The following is an 18001-nucleotide window of genomic DNA, read 5'->3' as shown; positions in this document are numbered from 1 at the left end:
GAGCCTGCTTCTTCCTCTCCCACTCCCCCTGCCTGTGTTCCCTCTCTTGCTGGCTGTCTCTATCTCTGTCGCATAAATAAAAATAAAATCTTTAAAAAAAAAAAATAAAAAATAAAAAAAATAAAAAAATTAAAAAAAATAAAAAAACCTCAAACTTCATGGGGGAAAAAAAAATCACAGAATACATTTAAAGTTCTTTTACATCACATGCATTTTTTCCAAGTCTCTGACATCCAAGAAGAATCCTTCTGGTGATAATAAAAACTTCCTGTTATACATGTAACAGACCTTCTAGATCAGCACTGCCCACTGTAACTGTCTGCAATTATAGAAACGTTCTATGTTTGCATAGCCCAATACCACAGGCACCAGCCATACAGGACTACTGTGGGCTTAAAATGTGGCCAGTGCAACCAAGGAAATTAATTTTAAATTTTTTACAAATTTGTATTTAAATGTAAATAGCCACATGTGGCTTCAGTGACCACCATCATAGACAGATCAGCTGTATGATTTGGTTGCTCAAATGCCTGGGAAGATCTACATTAATACACGTAGTAAGTAGTCTTAAGTTACTGTGCAGTTAACCAGGTTTAATCAATTACATCAGCTGTTGAGGATGATATAACAGCAAGCTTAGTATAAGTATTTATAGGTATGTACTGTACTCAAATTTTGGTTTGGGATTAGGATATTAAAGGATCCATTCCACATCTCACATTATGCAGCATAATTTTTTTTTTTTAAAAATCCAGTGATTCCTGAAACAAATACCTAAGCAAACATCAACCAACTCTTTTTCTCTTTTCTGATTTGTATGACAAAGCCACATCAACAGCGGACTGGCACATACCAGGACATCGTGACATCACTTAAGTCCTAGCCTTGACCAGGTGCATAGGTATGCGTTTATTCTGCTCTTCCCAACACAGCAGGTTCTCCCTTAAAAAAGCAGGGAGTATGTAGAAAACAAGTGGCCTGTTTTATAAAACTCTAAATTTATTTATTCAAAGTTTTAAAAGATTTCACTCTCCCCTCCAAAATACTTTACATTAAAAAAAAAAATCAAAACTGTTTTCTATTTTCTCAGCCACTGTACAAACTGCTGCTCCCCTTTCTGGGCACCAGCCTCTGCCCCTCTGCCCCCCTCCCCTCACTCTCAATATTGCTATAAGTTTGTTTATAAAACTCTCCTTCCCCACTCTCTCCATGTCCTGCCCTGCAGATGTTGCTTCCTTCCCAGACTTCAGGCCCTCGGCTGCAGGTGAGGCAGGTCCACGGGTAGGATACTCAGGCAATGCCTGAAGGGCAGAATGCTTTGTGCTTCTGGGACAAAGGCTGATTGGCTTTTTCTTGATCGAGTGGAGGATCAGTGTTTTTTTCTTCCCCACGGACATCTGTTGAGGGCCAAATATTTGGCTTGGGGTTGCCCGTGGCAGGGCAGCCCTGCCCCATCTCCAGTTTCCCCCGGGCACAGGTCCATGACAGCTGGGTCTGACCACCATACCATTTGTCTGCCTGGGGATTATGAAGGACAGAGAGTGGCACACGGCTACAGTAGGGCTTGATGATCCCCAACTTTTCAGAACGTGGGCACCAAATCCCCAGAGGAGGAATTTTTGGTTTTTGGCAGGCAAAACCAGGGTCAGCCAGGGCCATGGGAGGTAGGGATGAGGCGGGGAAAGGTCTAACCACATGGCTCTGGGGTGAGCAATGTTCTGGCTGCTAAAACCCCCTCCCCTCTTCCATTTCCCCCCTACCGCTCCCCTACATCCTGTAGGTTGCAGGATGATTCAGGAAAGGAGAACGGAAAAGAGGAAAAGGATTCTGTTCTGCTGATAGGAAAAAGGCAGGAGGTGACAGAGTACTCGGGGCTGGGGGAGGCCTCCTGGAATCTGTGGTCGTCATAGCTTCCCAGTTCCAGGAGGGAGGGTGGCGGGGCCGGGAGCCAGGCCCGCAGCAGCTTCATCAGCTCTGTTCCTTGTCCTTGACCAGTAAGACTGTGTGCTGGCCCCCACTGGACACCGATAAGACCACACGGTTCTCCAGCTGTTTGCCCGTCATCTCCACCGGGCTCCAGGCGTCCTCCTCCTGCCCTGTGCCCAGCTGGTAGTTGGTGCCCATGCCCCAGGCGAAAACACGACCTACAGGGGAGAGAAATGGGGGCAGCTGTCTCCAGGATCCCTAGCCCCACCTTTCTATACTGTGAGAAGCCTGGAACATCAGGGCGAATTTTGGCTTTGGCCCGCAGCAACCTAGCAATGTCCCAGCCCCTGGGAGTTCAGAGAAGGAGATGATGGATTAAAAAAATAGCTCTGTCAACCAGAGACCACAGTCCTTACATATTGCCAAAGACTTTCTCCCTGCTCCTAGGTATGGCATTCAAGGCTCTACGTGACTGGCCACTCCCCAAACCCCTACACCACCCTCCATCCCAAGGACCTCTGAGACCTCTGAGACTGTTCTAGACGTTCCTGTACCTGGGATGCCCTTCATTACTTATCATAAAGAACTGAACCTTTAAAGTGTAGTACAAGCCCCACTTCCTCAGGAACTCTACCCAGATAATTCCAGGCCAAGTGCTCCAGCAGCTCCAGACTTCTCAAGGTGTCCATGGCTATCCCACTCACCCACTCAGGCTTTGGTGACCATCTGATTCCTCTGCTGTGCCTGCTAGAACCCCAGTGACTAAGCCTTCTTTCTCCTACTAAAAGTCTAAGTACAACTCCCTGGGAAGCTGGCACATACTAGGTTGTAAATAAAAGGATCACCTTGGTGGAAAGTGTAAAGAGAAGCCTGAGTTAAGACTCTGGAGACCTGGATTCAAGTCCTACTGCCTGTCTGGGACTCAGTGATACATCTCTCTTTACTATTTTTCAATGCTATGAAACAATCACCCTTATTAAAATAATTTGTTTACTCATTTTATGTTCATCAAAGCCAGACCTTCTGACGGTCTGCAGAAAAGCAGTGTCATCACAAACAGTGCTCTCTGCATCTCAGCACTGTTTCATGATGGACATCAGAGCCCGAGGAGCAGTTTGGTAAGAATCATTACCCCCAAACCCAACCACGCCGAGTGTGGGCAGCCCCAACTCACCATCCTTGGTCACAGCATACCCCACGGAGGCCCCACAAGCCACTGAGGAGACAGCAGGGAGCCTGGAGATGAGGGTGGGTATGCTCTTCTCCTCAGCACCCTCCCCAAGGCCCAGCCGCCCATACTCAGCCCGGCCCAGGCTGTACGCTTTTCCTGCGGAAGGAGGGAGGACAGATGACGAGCGGCAGAGGGCATGCGCCAGGTAGGCCCGCTGAGCTCCCATATCCGCGGAAGCTCGTCCCCACTCCCAGGGTGGTGAGAAGCAGGTCTGCAGCATCTGTCCCAGTTTTGGGGGCAGTCTGGAAGAACCCCCATAGGACCCCACTGAGCTCATACTTGTTAGAGGGCGAGGACTCTGGGGGATGGGGATGGCCCTCATGGACCCACATCTGACCCAACCCAGGGAGCAGGCCCAGGTTCCAAGGACCATGGTCTCAGGAGTCTGGCTGGGCTATGCCCAAGGAATACTCCACCCCCAACCCAGAGGTCCCACCTTCCGAATCCATGCAGACTGTATGATGCTGGCCACCAGAGAAGCCCACCCAGGACTTGGTAGAGTTCTTGAAGGATGTCAAGTTTTGGGGCACAAAGCAAGATTCTGTGCCTGGGGTTCCTGGGAGGAAAAGACCAGGATAGAGCTGTCAGGGGTGAAACCGTCCAAGGAGCTGTCCTTCTTCATCCCCTAAGACAGTGAGGCTGCCTCCCCCATAAACACCAAGGAATGGATATTCTCACTTTACAGATAACAAAACCATGGCTCTGAGGGATTAGCTGACGCCATCAAGGGTGCACAACAAATGAGTGGTGAAGCCAGGGTTGGAACCCAGGTCACTCTGGGCTATGCCAGATGCTGGGCTTGCGACTCACCAAGTTGATGGTAGTTGGAGAGGCCAAAACCATATACGTGGCCCTCGCAGGAGATGGCAAAGGTGAAATAGGCACCACAGAAGGCATCCTGGAATCTCACATGACCCCGGCTTCCTCTGGATTTCAGCATCACGCGCTTGGGGACCAGGAGTCGCTCTGTAGGCAGAGAGGAGGCCAGGGTCAGTGGCAGACACAGCTTCTCTCTGCCCTGTGTGTTCTTCCCCATTACTACAGCCCTTGGAGGGAAGCTAAGCAGGGATTTTTCTTGCTCTTCCCTATTAAAAAGAAGAGGAAACTGAGGCCAAGAGAGTGCAAGTGCCTCACTCAGACTCCCAGAGTTGTAAAAGGTAATATTTACATGGAACTTAGCAGGTGCTAAACATTCTTCTATGTTAACTCATTTCACTTCACCACAACCCAGTGAAGTACGTTTAGAGATGAGGAAACTATGACCAGGGTCCCATGGCCAACGGGTAGTAGAACCAGGACTCAAATCCAGGATGGTCTGGCTCTAGAGTCGGGGTTCTTACCTATCACTGCGGGCCTATCTGACGCAAGCCTAAACACACAGAGAATCCCTCCTGCTTCTGACCTTCAACAGGGGGTAGCTTGCCAAGTTGCCCTGCCAGAGGGACCTAAGCCACCTACCAAGACCCTGCCGGCCACCACGGTTGGCAAATAATTCAGGCACACGGCCCAGCTGGCCCTGCTCCCCGCAGCCCAAAGTGTAGAGGTCACCATCAGCTGTCAGCATCACCAAGTGGTCATTTCCTGTGGGGGAGAGGAAGGCAGAGGATACAGGGCTTGTCTGTAAGGCCCAAGACTAGGCCAGCCCCGGAACAAGGTTCTTCAACTCCTGTCTAGAGTGAGTACCCCCAGACTCACCTGAGGCTACCTTCACAACCGGCATAGTCAGCTGCACTTGCACGGGCACCATGCTCTTCTTCATGGGCTCCAAGAGTCCAATCACACCGTTATTGTCCTGGAAGGCAGGACAGAGCACTTACCAGCCAGTCCTGTCTGCCCAGACCAGCCAGATCCAGGCTTGCGGCAACCACAGAGCTGTCTGGTGAAGGGGATTGGTGCCAGATGGGGATGAAGAGGTGGGCAGGAGCCAGGACAAACAGTGAAATACTTACTGAATGAAATCATATGTGGCTTGTGATTTGCATTAAAATAACAAAGGAGAAGGGTAGTGGATGAGTAGAGAGGAAACAACTTTGGCCACAAGCTGATGACTGTGGAGGTGAGTAGATGGGTATTCGATACATTTTTCTGATTACTTTTATGTGTTTGAAATTCTCCATGAGAAACTTTAAATTTTTTTTTTTTAAAGATTTTATTTATTTATTCGACAGAGATAGAGACAGCCAGCGAGAGAGGGAANGACATTTTTCTGATTACTTTTATGTGTTTGAAATTCTCCATGAGAAAGTTTAAAAACAGAGCTGATGAGGACACACCTCATCAGATTCCTTTATTTCTTACATTTCAAAATAAATTAAATACCAAAGGACCAAAACAATTTTAATGCTGACTCTACTGTTTTTTTTTTTTTTAAGAACTTATTTATTTGAGAGAGAGAGAGAGCATGAGAGACAAAGAGATCATGGGCAGGGGGAAGGGGCAGAGGGNCTAACCGCTGCGCCACCCAGGCACCCCATGAGAAACTTTAAAAACAGAGCTGATGAGGACACACCTCATCAGATTCCTTTATTTCTTACATTTCAAAATAAATTAAATACCAAAGGACCAAATCAATCTTAATGCTGACTCTACTGTTTTTTTTTTTTTTTAAGAACTTATTTATTTGAGAGAGAGAGAGAGCATGAGAGACAAAGAGATCATGGGCAGGGGGAAGGGGCAGAGGGAGAAGCAGACTTCCCACTGAGCAGGGAGCCCGATGCGGGACTCGATCCCAGGACCCACGGGATCAAGAGCTGAGCTGAAGGCAGACGCTTAACTGACTGAGCCTGTAGTCCCCAGGCACCCTGACTTGACTGTTTAAACTGCACTCCCTTGCCTCAGAAATTCTGAGATGTGATAATGCCATGCACCCCAAAATCCCTGACAGATGAAGAAGAGGGCCGGGGAGGGGGGAGGTTGAAGGCAGGCAGATGGGTGAGGACAGAAGGCTTCCTGCATCAGCCTCAGCCCAAAGGCATCCTTGACCCACCCTTTTCCCAAAATAACACACTTCATAATATAGATTCAAGGAAAGAGCCAGTGGTGTGGACAGGCCTGGATGAAGAGACCTGGGTCTGGGCCCAAGTTCTGCCTCTGCACCTTGATTTCCCACCATTAAGTACAACAGGGAGTGGAGCTGGATTATCACTGGGGTCTGCCCAGTGAATTCTGCCAGCCCGCCAGCCCCACGCAGTCTTCCAGACCCAGTCTTACCCGGAAGGAGCCCCAGAGGAAAACGCGACCATCCTCAGTGAGGGCTGCTGTGTGACTGTCTCCTGCTGACACCTGCACCACTTTCTCTTGCAGTTCCACTTTCCCAGGGACCATCTCAGAGCCCTCCACGGATGTGTCCCTTCCCAGGGCACCCTCATCGTTGCAGCCGAAGGAGTAGACCTGTGCCCAAGATGCCCCCATTAGCTCAAGGTCTGGCTTCCGTCCATTCTTGTTTAGGCCACTCCCTGTGCAGCTAACCAGCTCCATCTCCACAGAGTAATGTGTGTGGCTCGAAGCTCCTTCCCCAAGCCCCCCAAGCCCCCCAAGCCCAGGCCCTGTCCAATCCTGTGCCACCCAACCCAACCTACCTGGCCACTTTTGCTTAGACACACAGTATGCATGCCCCCAGCCTCGGCTTGCACGATGTCCTCTGGAATGGGCACCAGGGCCGGCTTCTTCCTCTCCATCACATTCTCGCCCAGCCCCAGCTGGCCCACGTCGCCCTGGCCCAGCGTCAGCACCATGCCTGGTTCTGTGCTGTGGGACCTATGGGAGACTGAAGTGAAGAAGACAGCCCTTGAGTGTGCAGGATGACAAGAGAGAGGAGGGGTCACTGCATGGGCTCTGGGACCACACAGACCTGGGTTCAAGCCCCTGCTCTGCCACAGACCAGTCACAGGACCCTTCTAGGAAGCCTAAGTTTCCTCATCTATAAAATGGGAATGGCAAAGATAACTGTGTCACAGGTTTTTGTGAAAATTAAAAACTGAGCACGTTATTAATATGAGGAAGGAGATGAAAACATGAAGACACGCAATATTGTGAAATGAATCTTGGTGGGAGGGGAAGAGAACAGTGAGGATACAGATAGTGTTCCTAAATAGCTCTCTCAGTTCTCAGGAGTCATGGTGCCAACAGTGAGGACTCAGATAATGTCTACCCTTCACTGACTGCTTTTTCTACGATTGTTAAATTCCTTTGTAGTCCCCTAAATTATACTACAGACCTTCCATATTTAAGCTCCTGTTGTATAGGAAAGGAAACAGAGACTCTAAGAGGGTAAGTAACTTTCCCAGGGTCACGGAGCTAGTAAACAGCAAAGTTTGCACTGAAACCAAAGGCACCTACATGGGTCAGAGCACTGTCCCCAGCCTCCACCCTCCGGCTGCGACTTAACTCCCAGGCACACTCCCAGGCAACCCTTCCAAGCAACCCTTCCGCTCCTATCTGGGAGCGGACCGGCTGCTGAAGAGGAGGGGCAGGAGTAAGACAGAAGACAGGCATTTGAAAAGGAACAAGCCAACCAATGGAAGGCACACGGCCATCTTCTGGCCAATGGCGGTCGCCCACAGCCCCGGGCAGCCAATGGCGTCCAGCTCCTCCCCCGGGGGTGTGGCCACGGCTACGCAGAGGGTGCCCTGGGCAGGGAGCCACCTGGTCGGGTTTTCTGGTCAGGAGGGCTTGGGCTCTGGGCACCTGGAACGCGATGGGAGGCAATGGCCCTCACTGCCTGGTTACGACGGTCTGCAAAAGACAGACACTGTCTGAGTGTGGGTCCACACTATTCCCTCCCAGACTGGGGGGTGGATTTCTCACCTCCCTGTCTCCCTCCAGGGTCCCAGGGAAAAGGAAAGCACAGCTACCTCCCTCAAATGCTACCAGGACATTATCTCATTTTCCTTTTAACAGCCCAGCGAGATTGGTGCTGTTCTTGCCTCTGTTTTATGAATGGGGTAATTCAACTCAGCGAGGTTAAGTCACTTGCCCAAAGCTACACGGCTAGAAAGTGGCAGAGCCTGGACCTGAACCCACTTCTGGAAGTCAATGGTCCTAGCCATAGTACATTACTGCCTGGAGCAAAGTCCCAGCTAGGGTCTTGTTTTTTGTTTTTGTTTTTGCCAGTACTGCCTGAGTGCTTTTTGTAGACAAGTCTCTGCTCTCCTTTACGATTTCCAGAGGGTGGGATTCAGTAAGATACAAGAAACCCTCCATCTGGGTGGAGTTCCTGGGCTTCCAGGCCCCTCAGCTTCAGATGTCAGAGAGGAAGGAGCCCAGTCCTAGATTCTGGGGGCTCCAAGAAGCCGCCCCCCCCCCATTCAGAGATAGAGACCAAGGCCAACTTACCCTTCACCTTCTTGCTTTTGGGGAGAGCATCTTCTGGGGGTGACCTTCTCTTAGCTATACGTTTGGGTGGCATCTTCCTTTCCTGAAAGACCAAGGCAAATATTCCATTTCAGAAACGGCAATCATTTTCCTGCTCTAGCTAGACAATATTTACCAAAAACCCTAAAAAAAGGTAAGAGGAATTCCAGTAATTCCACTTCTTAGAATTTATCTGAGAAGAGCAAGAACAGAATAATGGATACACCCAAAGATTAGGTTCCATAAATGTTCTCTTCTGTATTCTTCCTAACATCAAAAAAAATGGAGCAACCCATGGTAGGGGGCTGGCTAGAAAATACGCAGTATATTCAGGATAGAACAGTATGAGGCCATTAAAAGTGACACTTTCAGAGATTTGTTTGTTGAATAGGAAGATGTTCACCATTGCCAAAAAATATAAACACCTTGAAAAAAACAGTCCATCACCCCATAAAAAAAGGCATGCACATGCAAAAATGGGTGTAGAAGACTGTGGAAGGAAATACATTCACTATTAACAATGGTAACCTCTGGAAAATGGGATTATGGACACTTTTATTTTTTACTTTGTACCTTCCTGTATTATATATCTGACAAATAACTTTACATGTTTGTTTGTTTATTTATTTATTTAAGGTTAATATATTTTTGTAATTTCTACACCTGTGGGACTCGAACTCATGACCCTGAGATCAAGAGTTGCATGCTCTTCTGACTGAGCCAGCCAGGCACCCTATTTTTTATTTTACTATAAAAAATTAAAACCTTGAAGAATCGACATCAAGTGAAGTATCTCTCACAGCTCCCCCTCGACACTGAGATAACCACTAGTAACTCTGGTAAAGCGCTACTGTTATCAGACTCCCCCCCCCCCAAAAAAAAGCGATTCTCATTACATAAAACCAAGCCAGACCATCTGTGCCCTCAGATCCAAAAGTACCACTCCTGGGAGGAGACGGTCTTTCCTCAACAGTCCAGTTAAGAAATAAACACTGTATACACTCACCAGGTGCTACAAAAAGGGGAAAGGAAACCACTTATGGATGACAAGAAAGGTTCTTGGACCTAGCACCATCCAGGACAGCTGAGAGCTTCGGCCCCAAACCGCTCCCTCATCTGGCTGCTGCTGCCCCGCAATGGTCTCCCCGTCCCCCTCGAGGCTGCTGAGAACAGACATTTTCCCCAGCTCTCTCAATTCCAATCCAGCCCAGATTGTGTCCAAAACCTTCTTCCTCCACACACCCAGTCCCGGAAATAAATCTTTATTGAGCCCTGGTCTTTAAGACTGTGAAACTGTCTAAGCCTGGGGCTCTCCAGTCTGGACTGTAAAGGCGCTGGAAAGGCTGGCAGGGGTCAGGGCACTTCAGAGCTACCCTGATATAAAAGTGGGATAGCCTGTGCCTGTGGAGAGTCTCAGGGCCAGAATCCAGGCTCAGCTACTTTCTAGCTGCTTGACCTTGGGCAGAATTACTTAATGTCTTCATGATTCAGTATCTTCCTCAGTAAAACAGGGATAATAATCATACTGGCATCTTTGTTATATAGGATTAAATGAGCTAATACTGTAAACTATAAATTAATATCAGTATTACCACCTCTAGAGCCTGCCCCAGGCAATGCTTGACTCTAATCTAACCCACCTCTCCTCCATTTTGTAGCCAAGGGATGAGACTCTACCCAAGACGATAAATGGAGTAAGAACCTCAAAAGCCCTTCTCAGGCTCAGCTGCAGGCCTAACCAGCACCTCCGCCCCGTCTCCTTCTTCTGGCAGGTCCTAGAGCATCAGCCCCTCCAGCTCCCCACTGCACGGTAATGAACACAAGGCCAATGGCCTCTGCGCACATTTCTGCTAACTATCCTGGGGGAGAACAAAGGGCTGAAGATAAGGAAGTAGCCAAAGGTTCAGAATCCTCCAGGCCTGTGTAGGCTGAGCCGCTCCTACAGGTCGTGACTGGCCCAGCTCTGACTCTGATGAGGTGGCAGTTCTGAACGTCACCCAACTTTTATTCTCTTGGGGTGGGACGACTCCTCTCCAACCCACCTCTTTGAGACCCCTCTTACCATGCTAATAAAGATGCACATTCTCTGGGATCAGAGGGAACTGGATTCATCTGCTAGAGCTGTGGCTTGTTCACCCTGGCTTTTGTGACCACGGGTGGCCAGCACCCTTGACCTCTCTGTGCTGTATCCTCTTCTGTAAAGGGAATGCTATGACTACATCTCTGAATGAAATGTTTGTCATGGACTTTGCAGTGCCAAGCACACAGTAAGTACTCAATACATGGCGGCAGCGTTTATTCATTTGTTCCACAAATATTTATTAAGTACCTATTACCAGTGCTTGGCGTTGGGCCAGGTGTAGCAAGGAAAAAGGAAACTAATCCTCTCCCCATTCTCATGGAGCTTACATTGTAGCAGGAAAGAAGCATTACGAATAGCGAATAGCGCTGAGTGAAAGATAAGCAAGGTGACATAAGAGATAACTTGGGGGTGCACAACAATGTGAGTGTGCTAAACGACACTGAGCTATATGCTTAAACATGGTTAAGATGGGGGAAAAATGGTAAATTTTATGTTTACACACCAAAAATAAATAAATAAATAAAAGAAAAAGAAAATAGCTTGAGGTAGGGGAAGAGAGTGGTCAGAGAGGTGAAATTTAAGCTAAGATCTGAAAGATGAGAGAAAGCCAGCAGGGCAAGACCAGGACAAAAGTGGCCTGGGACACGGTGTGGTGTTTGCGAACAGGGAGAGGCCAGTGTGGCTGCAGCTGGAGACCTGGTCAGATGGCACGAGGTGAGCAAGGACTGGATCATGCAAGGCCTTCAAGGGAAAACGGAAAACTTTTCCAAAAGTCTTCATCAGATTGACATTCTTAAACGGTTGTTCTGGCTACTGTAAAGAAACTGGGAGGGACTGGAAGAGAAGGCCATTGCAGGCATCCAAATGAGAGATGATGGTGACTTGATTGGGTCTGTCTGAGGTAATAGAGAAAAAGGAGACTCAACAGATCAACTCAGGAGACAGATTCGATTTATGGATTAGCTGTGTGGAGTGAGGGAGAGGGAAGGATCCAGAATGACTTTCTTCATCCTAAAAAAAATCCAGGGGACCCCCCTATAAGCCTGGACAAAACAAGGACTCCCAGGCATTGGCTTAAATGACTAGGAGGATGGAACAGGGCGCCTGGCTGGCTCCGTCAATGCAGCATGTGACTCTTGATCTCAGGGTTGTGAGTTTGAGCCCCATACTGGGTATAGAGATTACTTCAAAATAAAATCTTAAGCAAAAATGACTAGGAGGATGGTAGACTTCTCTTTAGTGAGCTGGGAGAAGAACACTGTGGGACAAACAGGGGAGGAGAGACCCGACAGCCCCATTTTACCAGATGTTTTCATTAAGTCTGAAGTCGTTGGGAGCCAACACGAGGAGATGTTAAGTATGCAGAGCTGGGTGGGTTAAGGGCTGTGGGACAGAACAGGTTTCAGGTAGACAGCTTGTATCTCTGGCCAAGCTGGCAGCCAGCTCACGGTGTCCAAGGCCCTGTCCTGCCAAAGGTAACTCTCCCATCAGATCATCAGAATGACCTGCGGAGGTTAGCTGTGGCGGGGAGGGGACCGTGTAGTAGCGTGGAAAAGTATGCACAACAAGAAGTTAAGTGAAAACACAGGGAAGAGAATTATGTCAACACACTGGTGCTGATGCTAGGCTGACCTGTAGGCAAGGCCTGGAGTGGAGACGGAAAAATAAACAGGAGGTGATTGGTATCAGAGGCACTAACAAAAACGTGTCTTACTGTGTGGGCTGGAACCCAGTGAACATCGTCTTAGCCACCTGTGAGTTGGTGAACATCGTGGGGCACCTCACTGCAAGCGAGGCACACCGATCCTGCTTTACAGATGAGGAAGCTGAGGCTCAGAAAGGTAAAGTATCTGACCCAGGACTGGAAGGGAAGCGAAGGGCTCAACCGAGTTGGTAAGACTCCAAAGCTGGTGCCCTTGTCAACTTCCTCCCCAAGCTCTCCAGGCTCTCGGCCTGCCTGGGAACTCTCATACCCTCTCCCCAAGAAAAGACAGCCACTTGGCTCTCATCTTCCTGCCCCCCATCCCATGTCATTCCATTAAGTCAATCATGATGTTTCTAAGCCTCAAACCTGAAACAAGCTGCCTCCTTGTTCAAACGCCCCAGCGGTTCCCTCTGCCTGGAAGCCAAATCCCACATTTCTTAGCCTGCTGTGAAAGGCCTCCAGAGTCTGGTACTGACATAACGTTTGGCCTCATCCCTTCTCCGTCACATCTTCCTTTTGCTTCCTACACAATCTTAGACTGCTTACTGTTCTCTCCAGACCATTTGCATCTCTATACCTTCCCACCCCTTATCCTACTGGAAGAATGTCTACTCAGTCCCAAAGTCACCTCCACTGGTAAACCTTCCCGGTCCCTCCCCTCATCCTAAACTAACCATTCTCTCCCAGAGAAACTGGGACAGACTTCTGGATGATAATTACTCTAGTTTACATGTCTGTCCACCATACCAACCTACTCCTTAAAATACGAGCCACTCTGGGGCCGTGCCCAGTCCTAGCTTCTGCATGCCAACAACTCACTGAAGTACTATCACTCCTAATTCAACTGATGGGCCTGAGGCTCAGAGAAGTGAATTTAACTGTTCATACAGCCAATAAAAGAGAGACAGGAATAGAACCCAGGTATATCTGATTGGCTTAAAATAAAAACAAAAACCAGGTTGGCCAAAGGCAGGCCATGATCCAGGCAGGGGTGGAGACAGCCCAGGCAGGCCTCCCCAAAATCCCCCATGAGCCTGGCCAAACACGACAAGTGAGGGCAAAAGCCAGCTGAGTGGAAGAGGATGGTGAGACCAGAGAGGAGACACTGAGGCAGCTTGGGTCTGAGCGGGTGGGCCAGGTGGGTGTGGGAGCCACTGAAGGACATGGAAAAGGGCAGACCTGAGTTCTCTGTGAGCCTCAGAGTATTGGGCTCTCAGATAGAAGACTGTAGGTACTGCAGAATGCTCTTGTGAGCAATCCTGGAGGCAGGGCAGGCGATGAGGGCACCTTCTAAAGGGTGGAGCCTTGGGGGTACTTGGCTGGCTCACTCAGAAGAGCATGCGACTCTTGATCTCAGGGTCGTGAGTTCGAGCCTCACAGTGAGTATGGAGATTACTTGAATGAGTGAATGAATGAATGAATGAAAAATAAAAGGTGGAGCCCTGCATCCATTACCCACCTGCATTTCACAAATCAGTCCTTTGTACAGACTCCTTCTCTAACTGCTCTGGGTGTGTTTTCTGAACCACACACCAAGTGTCTGGGCTAGAAATAAGCAGCAATCTTTTGTCCCCACCCCTCACCCCCCAACAGACAAACACAGCTTCCATCCTTAGCAGCTTACAGTCTGAGAGAAGAGTGAGACACAGTCACAGATAAGTAAAAGTCAGAGAGTCAACTTCCACTAATAACCACCTATGATGCCCTCTGAGGTAAGTGTGATCACCCTGGTTTTACAGATAAGACAAGCTGAGGCACAGGAAACGTGCCCCAGGCCACACAGGTGGGATGAGATTCCAGGTCTCCTGACCACTCCCCACCAGGGCCAAAGCATCCCCGGCCCCCCCTCTTCTCCCTGGGTTCCAGTTTCCTCATGTGGTGAACGAAGGCACACCAGACTAGACAGTCTACCAGGGGCCTGATGATCCTGTTGTGACCTCCTATGACCTCTCCACAGCCTCATTTCTGCAAAGACAGACAGGGCCCTCTCTGATCAGAGCAGCTGTCCTGGCCACCACCCCCCACCTCACCAACGTCAGGAGGCAGACACTTGCCTGCCAGTCTCAGAGGCTTAAGAATCTCTTTGTGAGAAAGGTCCCCAGGAGGAAAGGGTGGCGAGGGTCTCATTTGTCAACAAGCACTTGCTGAGCTCCTGCTCTGTGCCAGGCACAGCGCTGGTACACTGCGCACCAGGAGTTCCTCGCCAGAGGAGCCCCCTTGTATACAGAGCTATGCCTGGGGGAAAGGGGCCTCAGCTTCCACCAGATGTCAGAATCACCGCCTTATAAAAAACACAGGATATTAGTAATTCTCACCACATGCCTCTTACCTTCATTTTACAGATAAGGAAACTAACACCCAGGGAGATTGAGTGGGAGGCCCAAGGGCACCCAACTAGTAAGCTGCAAAGCTGAACAGTACTCCTGCTCTTGGGATGTCTTTGCAACCAGAGCGAGGTGAACTCCGAATTCATTTTTCCAGATTCCATTCCGATGCCTTTCTTGGGTGACACCCTCCCTGCCTCCTCCACCTCCACGGAGTGTTTTTTGGTCTTGCACTCCAGACCTTTCAAGACCCAGCCCTTGCTGTACTATCTTGTTACTCCCTTCTTTGTACTCCAGACTTAAACATCTGTGGTATTCCTGACCCCGACACTCACCTATACCTTCATGCCTTTGCATGCCTCTGCCTGGATCACAGGAACCCCTCCACCCCAGTCAGCTGAATAACTCCACCGTCCTTTCAAAACGCCACTCAAGAGTGACCTCACCTGGAAAGCCATCCTGACCCTCCCGGGCAGGGCTGGGTGACCCCCTCAAGAGTTCCTGTACCACTCCATACACTCAACTTCTGCTACAGCACACGAGTCACACTTGGTTGGAGCACCTCCATTACTATCTGATGAATGAATGGCTGGCTCCACGGACATACTTCGGTGACACACTGGACCAGTCTTAACTGAGGCCCCCAGACGGGTCTCCCCAAGGAGACCGGGGGCTCTGTAAAGGCCACACGGGGCCCTTCTCACCATTGTTCCCCAGCCCTGCCAGCGCAGCACGGAGTAGACAGCCGAGAAGGAATCGGTGGCCAGATGAGTTGATGCGGGGTTCACAGTACACCTCTCCAAGGGTCAACAGCCTTCGTCCTGGTGCCTGTTGACGCTGAGACTTCGTTCCCTGCAGGAGACCCTCACCAGCCTACCGTCGCGCTCCTAAGGCACACATTCTCGCTGGGCAGGATCCCTCCCCTTGCTCTGCCAAACGCATCCTCCAGACGAACGCTGGACAAAACCACTTTCCCCGCTCCGGAAGCGCAGCCCCTGCCAGGGCGGCCGGTCCCGGGCCGCGAGGCGCGCGGCTCTGCGCCCGGCCGGGTCACCGCGGCCGCGCGCACCCGGCCNNNNCTTCCTGCCGCCGGGCTTCACGTGGGGCCGGCGCCGCCAACACGAGCGCGCGGGCAACGGCCCCGGCCCGCCGGGGCTCCGGCTGCGGCCGCTCTGCGCGCCGCCCTCCGCCCCGACCCTCCGCCCCGACCCTCCGTCCGTGACGGGCGCGACCTACCTCGCTGCAGGTCCGCCACAAGCAACTCCTCCGCTCGCCGGCCCGGCCGCGAACTGCCCCAGAGCATGCGCTCTGCAGGCCTCCGGCCCCGACCCCGGGCCAGAAAGGAAAACAAAGAGCCCGGCGGCCCCTGGCGGCCGCCCCGCGAAGTGCAAGTGGCGCGCTCGGGCTAGAGCGCTCTTGACCAGGCTCTCTCCGCCTCTGCCCCGGGGACTGTGGGTATGTATATAGGAGGCTCCAAATCCGGACCAGTGGACTGACAACCAGAGACTACTTGAAACCAGGGTTTGTTTGGGAAGATCTGGTGGGGCAGAGACTGTACGGAGGAAAGAGATACTGATCTTCCCTGCTCTCAAAGGGGTCCCCGTCAGAGAAAGATGAGAAATCAGACCATCAACAACCACGCAGGGCATCCGGCTCAGCCTGGGGCTTAAGAAAGGCTTCCCAAGGTAAGTCTAAGAGGGCAGGGCATCTAGGAGATGCATCCCTTGCGATGACAGGGAGCGATGACAACCTAGGGTGGTTGCGGGAAACTGCCAAGGTGTGACTTGCGCAGAGGGTGCCTGTGGGAGTGCATGGAGAATGCTCCAGAGGGTAGAGGCAGGAGTCAGATCAGGATGCAGGGCCTCAAGTGTCCAAGGAGTACAGCCTCTATCCCGAAGCAGTGGGGAATTAGGGAAGGGATCTGAGCAAGGGAGTGACATGAGCAGAATTTTGTTTTAGAGCAAAATGGAGAATGGATTGGGGGAAGGGGAAACCAAGAGTCGGGGTAGCAAGAGAAGCAAAGGAGACCACCTAAGAAAGAAGCTCAGGTTGTGGATTGGGGTTGGGTGCTGAAGATGGGAAAAAGGCATCAAGTTGACCATGCTCTCTTGTTAACACGCTCCTTCTTCAGGATGGACACAGACAGTTCGGGATTTCAGGTGTTCCCTAAAGTGACCTCTCAGGCCATTTGACTGTGTCGGGGGATTTCTGAAGTCAGGGCAGGGACCTCTGCAGAAGGGTATTTTCTCCATTTCATGCTGATTCTGACTCTGAAAGTCATTTAATCATACCTGAACTCTGGAGGGACACTTTTGATGAGTATTTACCAACCGAATTTCTCCTAGGATGTGGAGCCCACCCAGAGCACTCCCATCTTCAGGGTCTCTTACCTCTCCAAATTTACTTCTGCCTCCATCATGGACTCCTCTTTTGGATGATATTCTGTGAAATTTCTCCAAGTTTTAACCCTGGATCTTTGATCTCTCTGCTGTCTTCTTCCAAGATCTTACTCATTCACATGGCTTAATATAATTATAAGAATGATTATTATCACCCATTTTGTAAAACCCTTTACTTCGTTAACTACAGAAACACATCCACCCATGTCCACGAGTTCATTTGTTCCTTACACAACCTCATGATTGTTGGAAAATGAGAAAAATGAGGTTCACAGAGCCGAGGCAAGTTCTCTGGGGTCAGCACACGAGCAGAAGAAGATTCTTGTTCTTTCAACTGAGATGATGGTCCTTTTGGTCTGGGTCTGACTTCCACCCTAAGTTTCAGCCCTGTATCTCTTCCCAGAAGACCCAACTCCTAAAATAAAACATGTTTTGTATGGATCTAGACTCCCCTCCCAACTTCATCCTTACAGCCAAGATTAAGGTTCTTTGAGAAGTAAAGATTTAATCCTTCTTTTCTGTTTCTTCCTTCTTGTCTCCTCTTCATGTTTCTGTTTCTGCCCCTCTGGTCTAAGGCACTACCCTCCTGGCCTCTGCTCCTGCCCCTCATCCCTTCCCCCCCATTTTGTTCCACCTAGGTCCCCACATTAGTCTCCCTAAATCATGGCTGTGAGAACTTGCCCTGCTTCAGAATCTTTAAAGACTCAGATATTTCTTCAGTGCTGTGCTTGGAACACCAGGTGGCAAATGCCCCGGGTTGTTGATTTCCCCATTTTCCCCTTCCCCTCTGCACTGTACTCTGAATGGGCCCATGTTCTTTCTACCTTCTCACCTTTATCTGGGCTGTTTTCCCTAACAAGTGCCTTTCTTCCTGCCTTGCTGAGCTCTTGGTATATCTTAAGGCTCAATTCAGTCCCCATCTCTGTGAAGCCTTCCTTGGCTCCGCTTTATCTTTTCCTATTCTGAACCCAAATACTAATT

The 18001-nt window shown here is 50.0% G+C and overlaps 1 protein-coding gene across 7 annotated transcripts; it reads right to left on the bottom strand.

The window, feature by feature from the left end:
- Nucleotides 1–567: 567 nt before the first annotated feature.
- On the bottom strand, nucleotides 568–17032 carry RCC1 (regulator of chromosome condensation 1). Of its 7 annotated transcripts, none has more exons than XM_034647780.1 (11): nucleotides 17012–17031; nucleotides 8492–8573; nucleotides 7802–7891; nucleotides 6736–6923; nucleotides 6368–6547; nucleotides 4853–4949; nucleotides 4616–4738; nucleotides 3968–4123; nucleotides 3594–3713; nucleotides 3101–3253; nucleotides 568–2144 (listed from the first exon to the last, which is right to left on the bottom strand). In XM_034647780.1, the coding sequence occupies exons 2-11, from the start codon at nucleotides 8562–8564 to the stop codon at nucleotides 1969–1971; spliced, it is 1356 nt and encodes a 451-aa protein (XP_034503671.1). In that variant the 5' UTR covers nucleotides 8565–8573; nucleotides 17012–17031; the 3' UTR covers nucleotides 568–1968. The 7 variants fall into 7 exon arrangements, with proteins under 7 accessions (XP_034503671.1, XP_011227513.1, XP_011227507.1 ...); XM_011229211.3 differs by lacking the exon at nucleotides 17012–17031 and adding an exon at nucleotides 15858–15977; XM_011229205.3 differs by lacking the exon at nucleotides 17012–17031 and adding an exon at nucleotides 15326–15473.
- Nucleotides 17033–18001: the final 969 nt, after the last annotated feature.

The sequence above is a fragment of the Ailuropoda melanoleuca genome, chromosome 2, assembly GCF_002007445.2.
Source record: "Ailuropoda melanoleuca isolate Jingjing chromosome 2, ASM200744v2, whole genome shotgun sequence".
Taxonomy (NCBI): Eukaryota; Metazoa; Chordata; class Mammalia; order Carnivora; family Ursidae; genus Ailuropoda; species Ailuropoda melanoleuca.
Note: the sequence above shows the minus strand (reverse complement) of the source record. Positions and strands in the feature narration are given on the sequence as shown.

Excerpts from the sequence above, each read along its gene's own strand:
- RCC1 (XM_011229205.3), bottom strand. Across the intron at positions 6,924-7,801 it reads TGACCAGAAAACCCGACCAG|TCTCCCATAGGTCCCACAGC; the intron begins GTGGCTCCCTGC and ends TCTTCACTTCAG. Across the intron at positions 2,145-3,100 it reads GTATGCTGTGACCAAGGATG|GTCGTGTTTTCGCCTGGGGC; the intron begins GTGAGTTGGGGC and ends TCTCCCCTGTAG.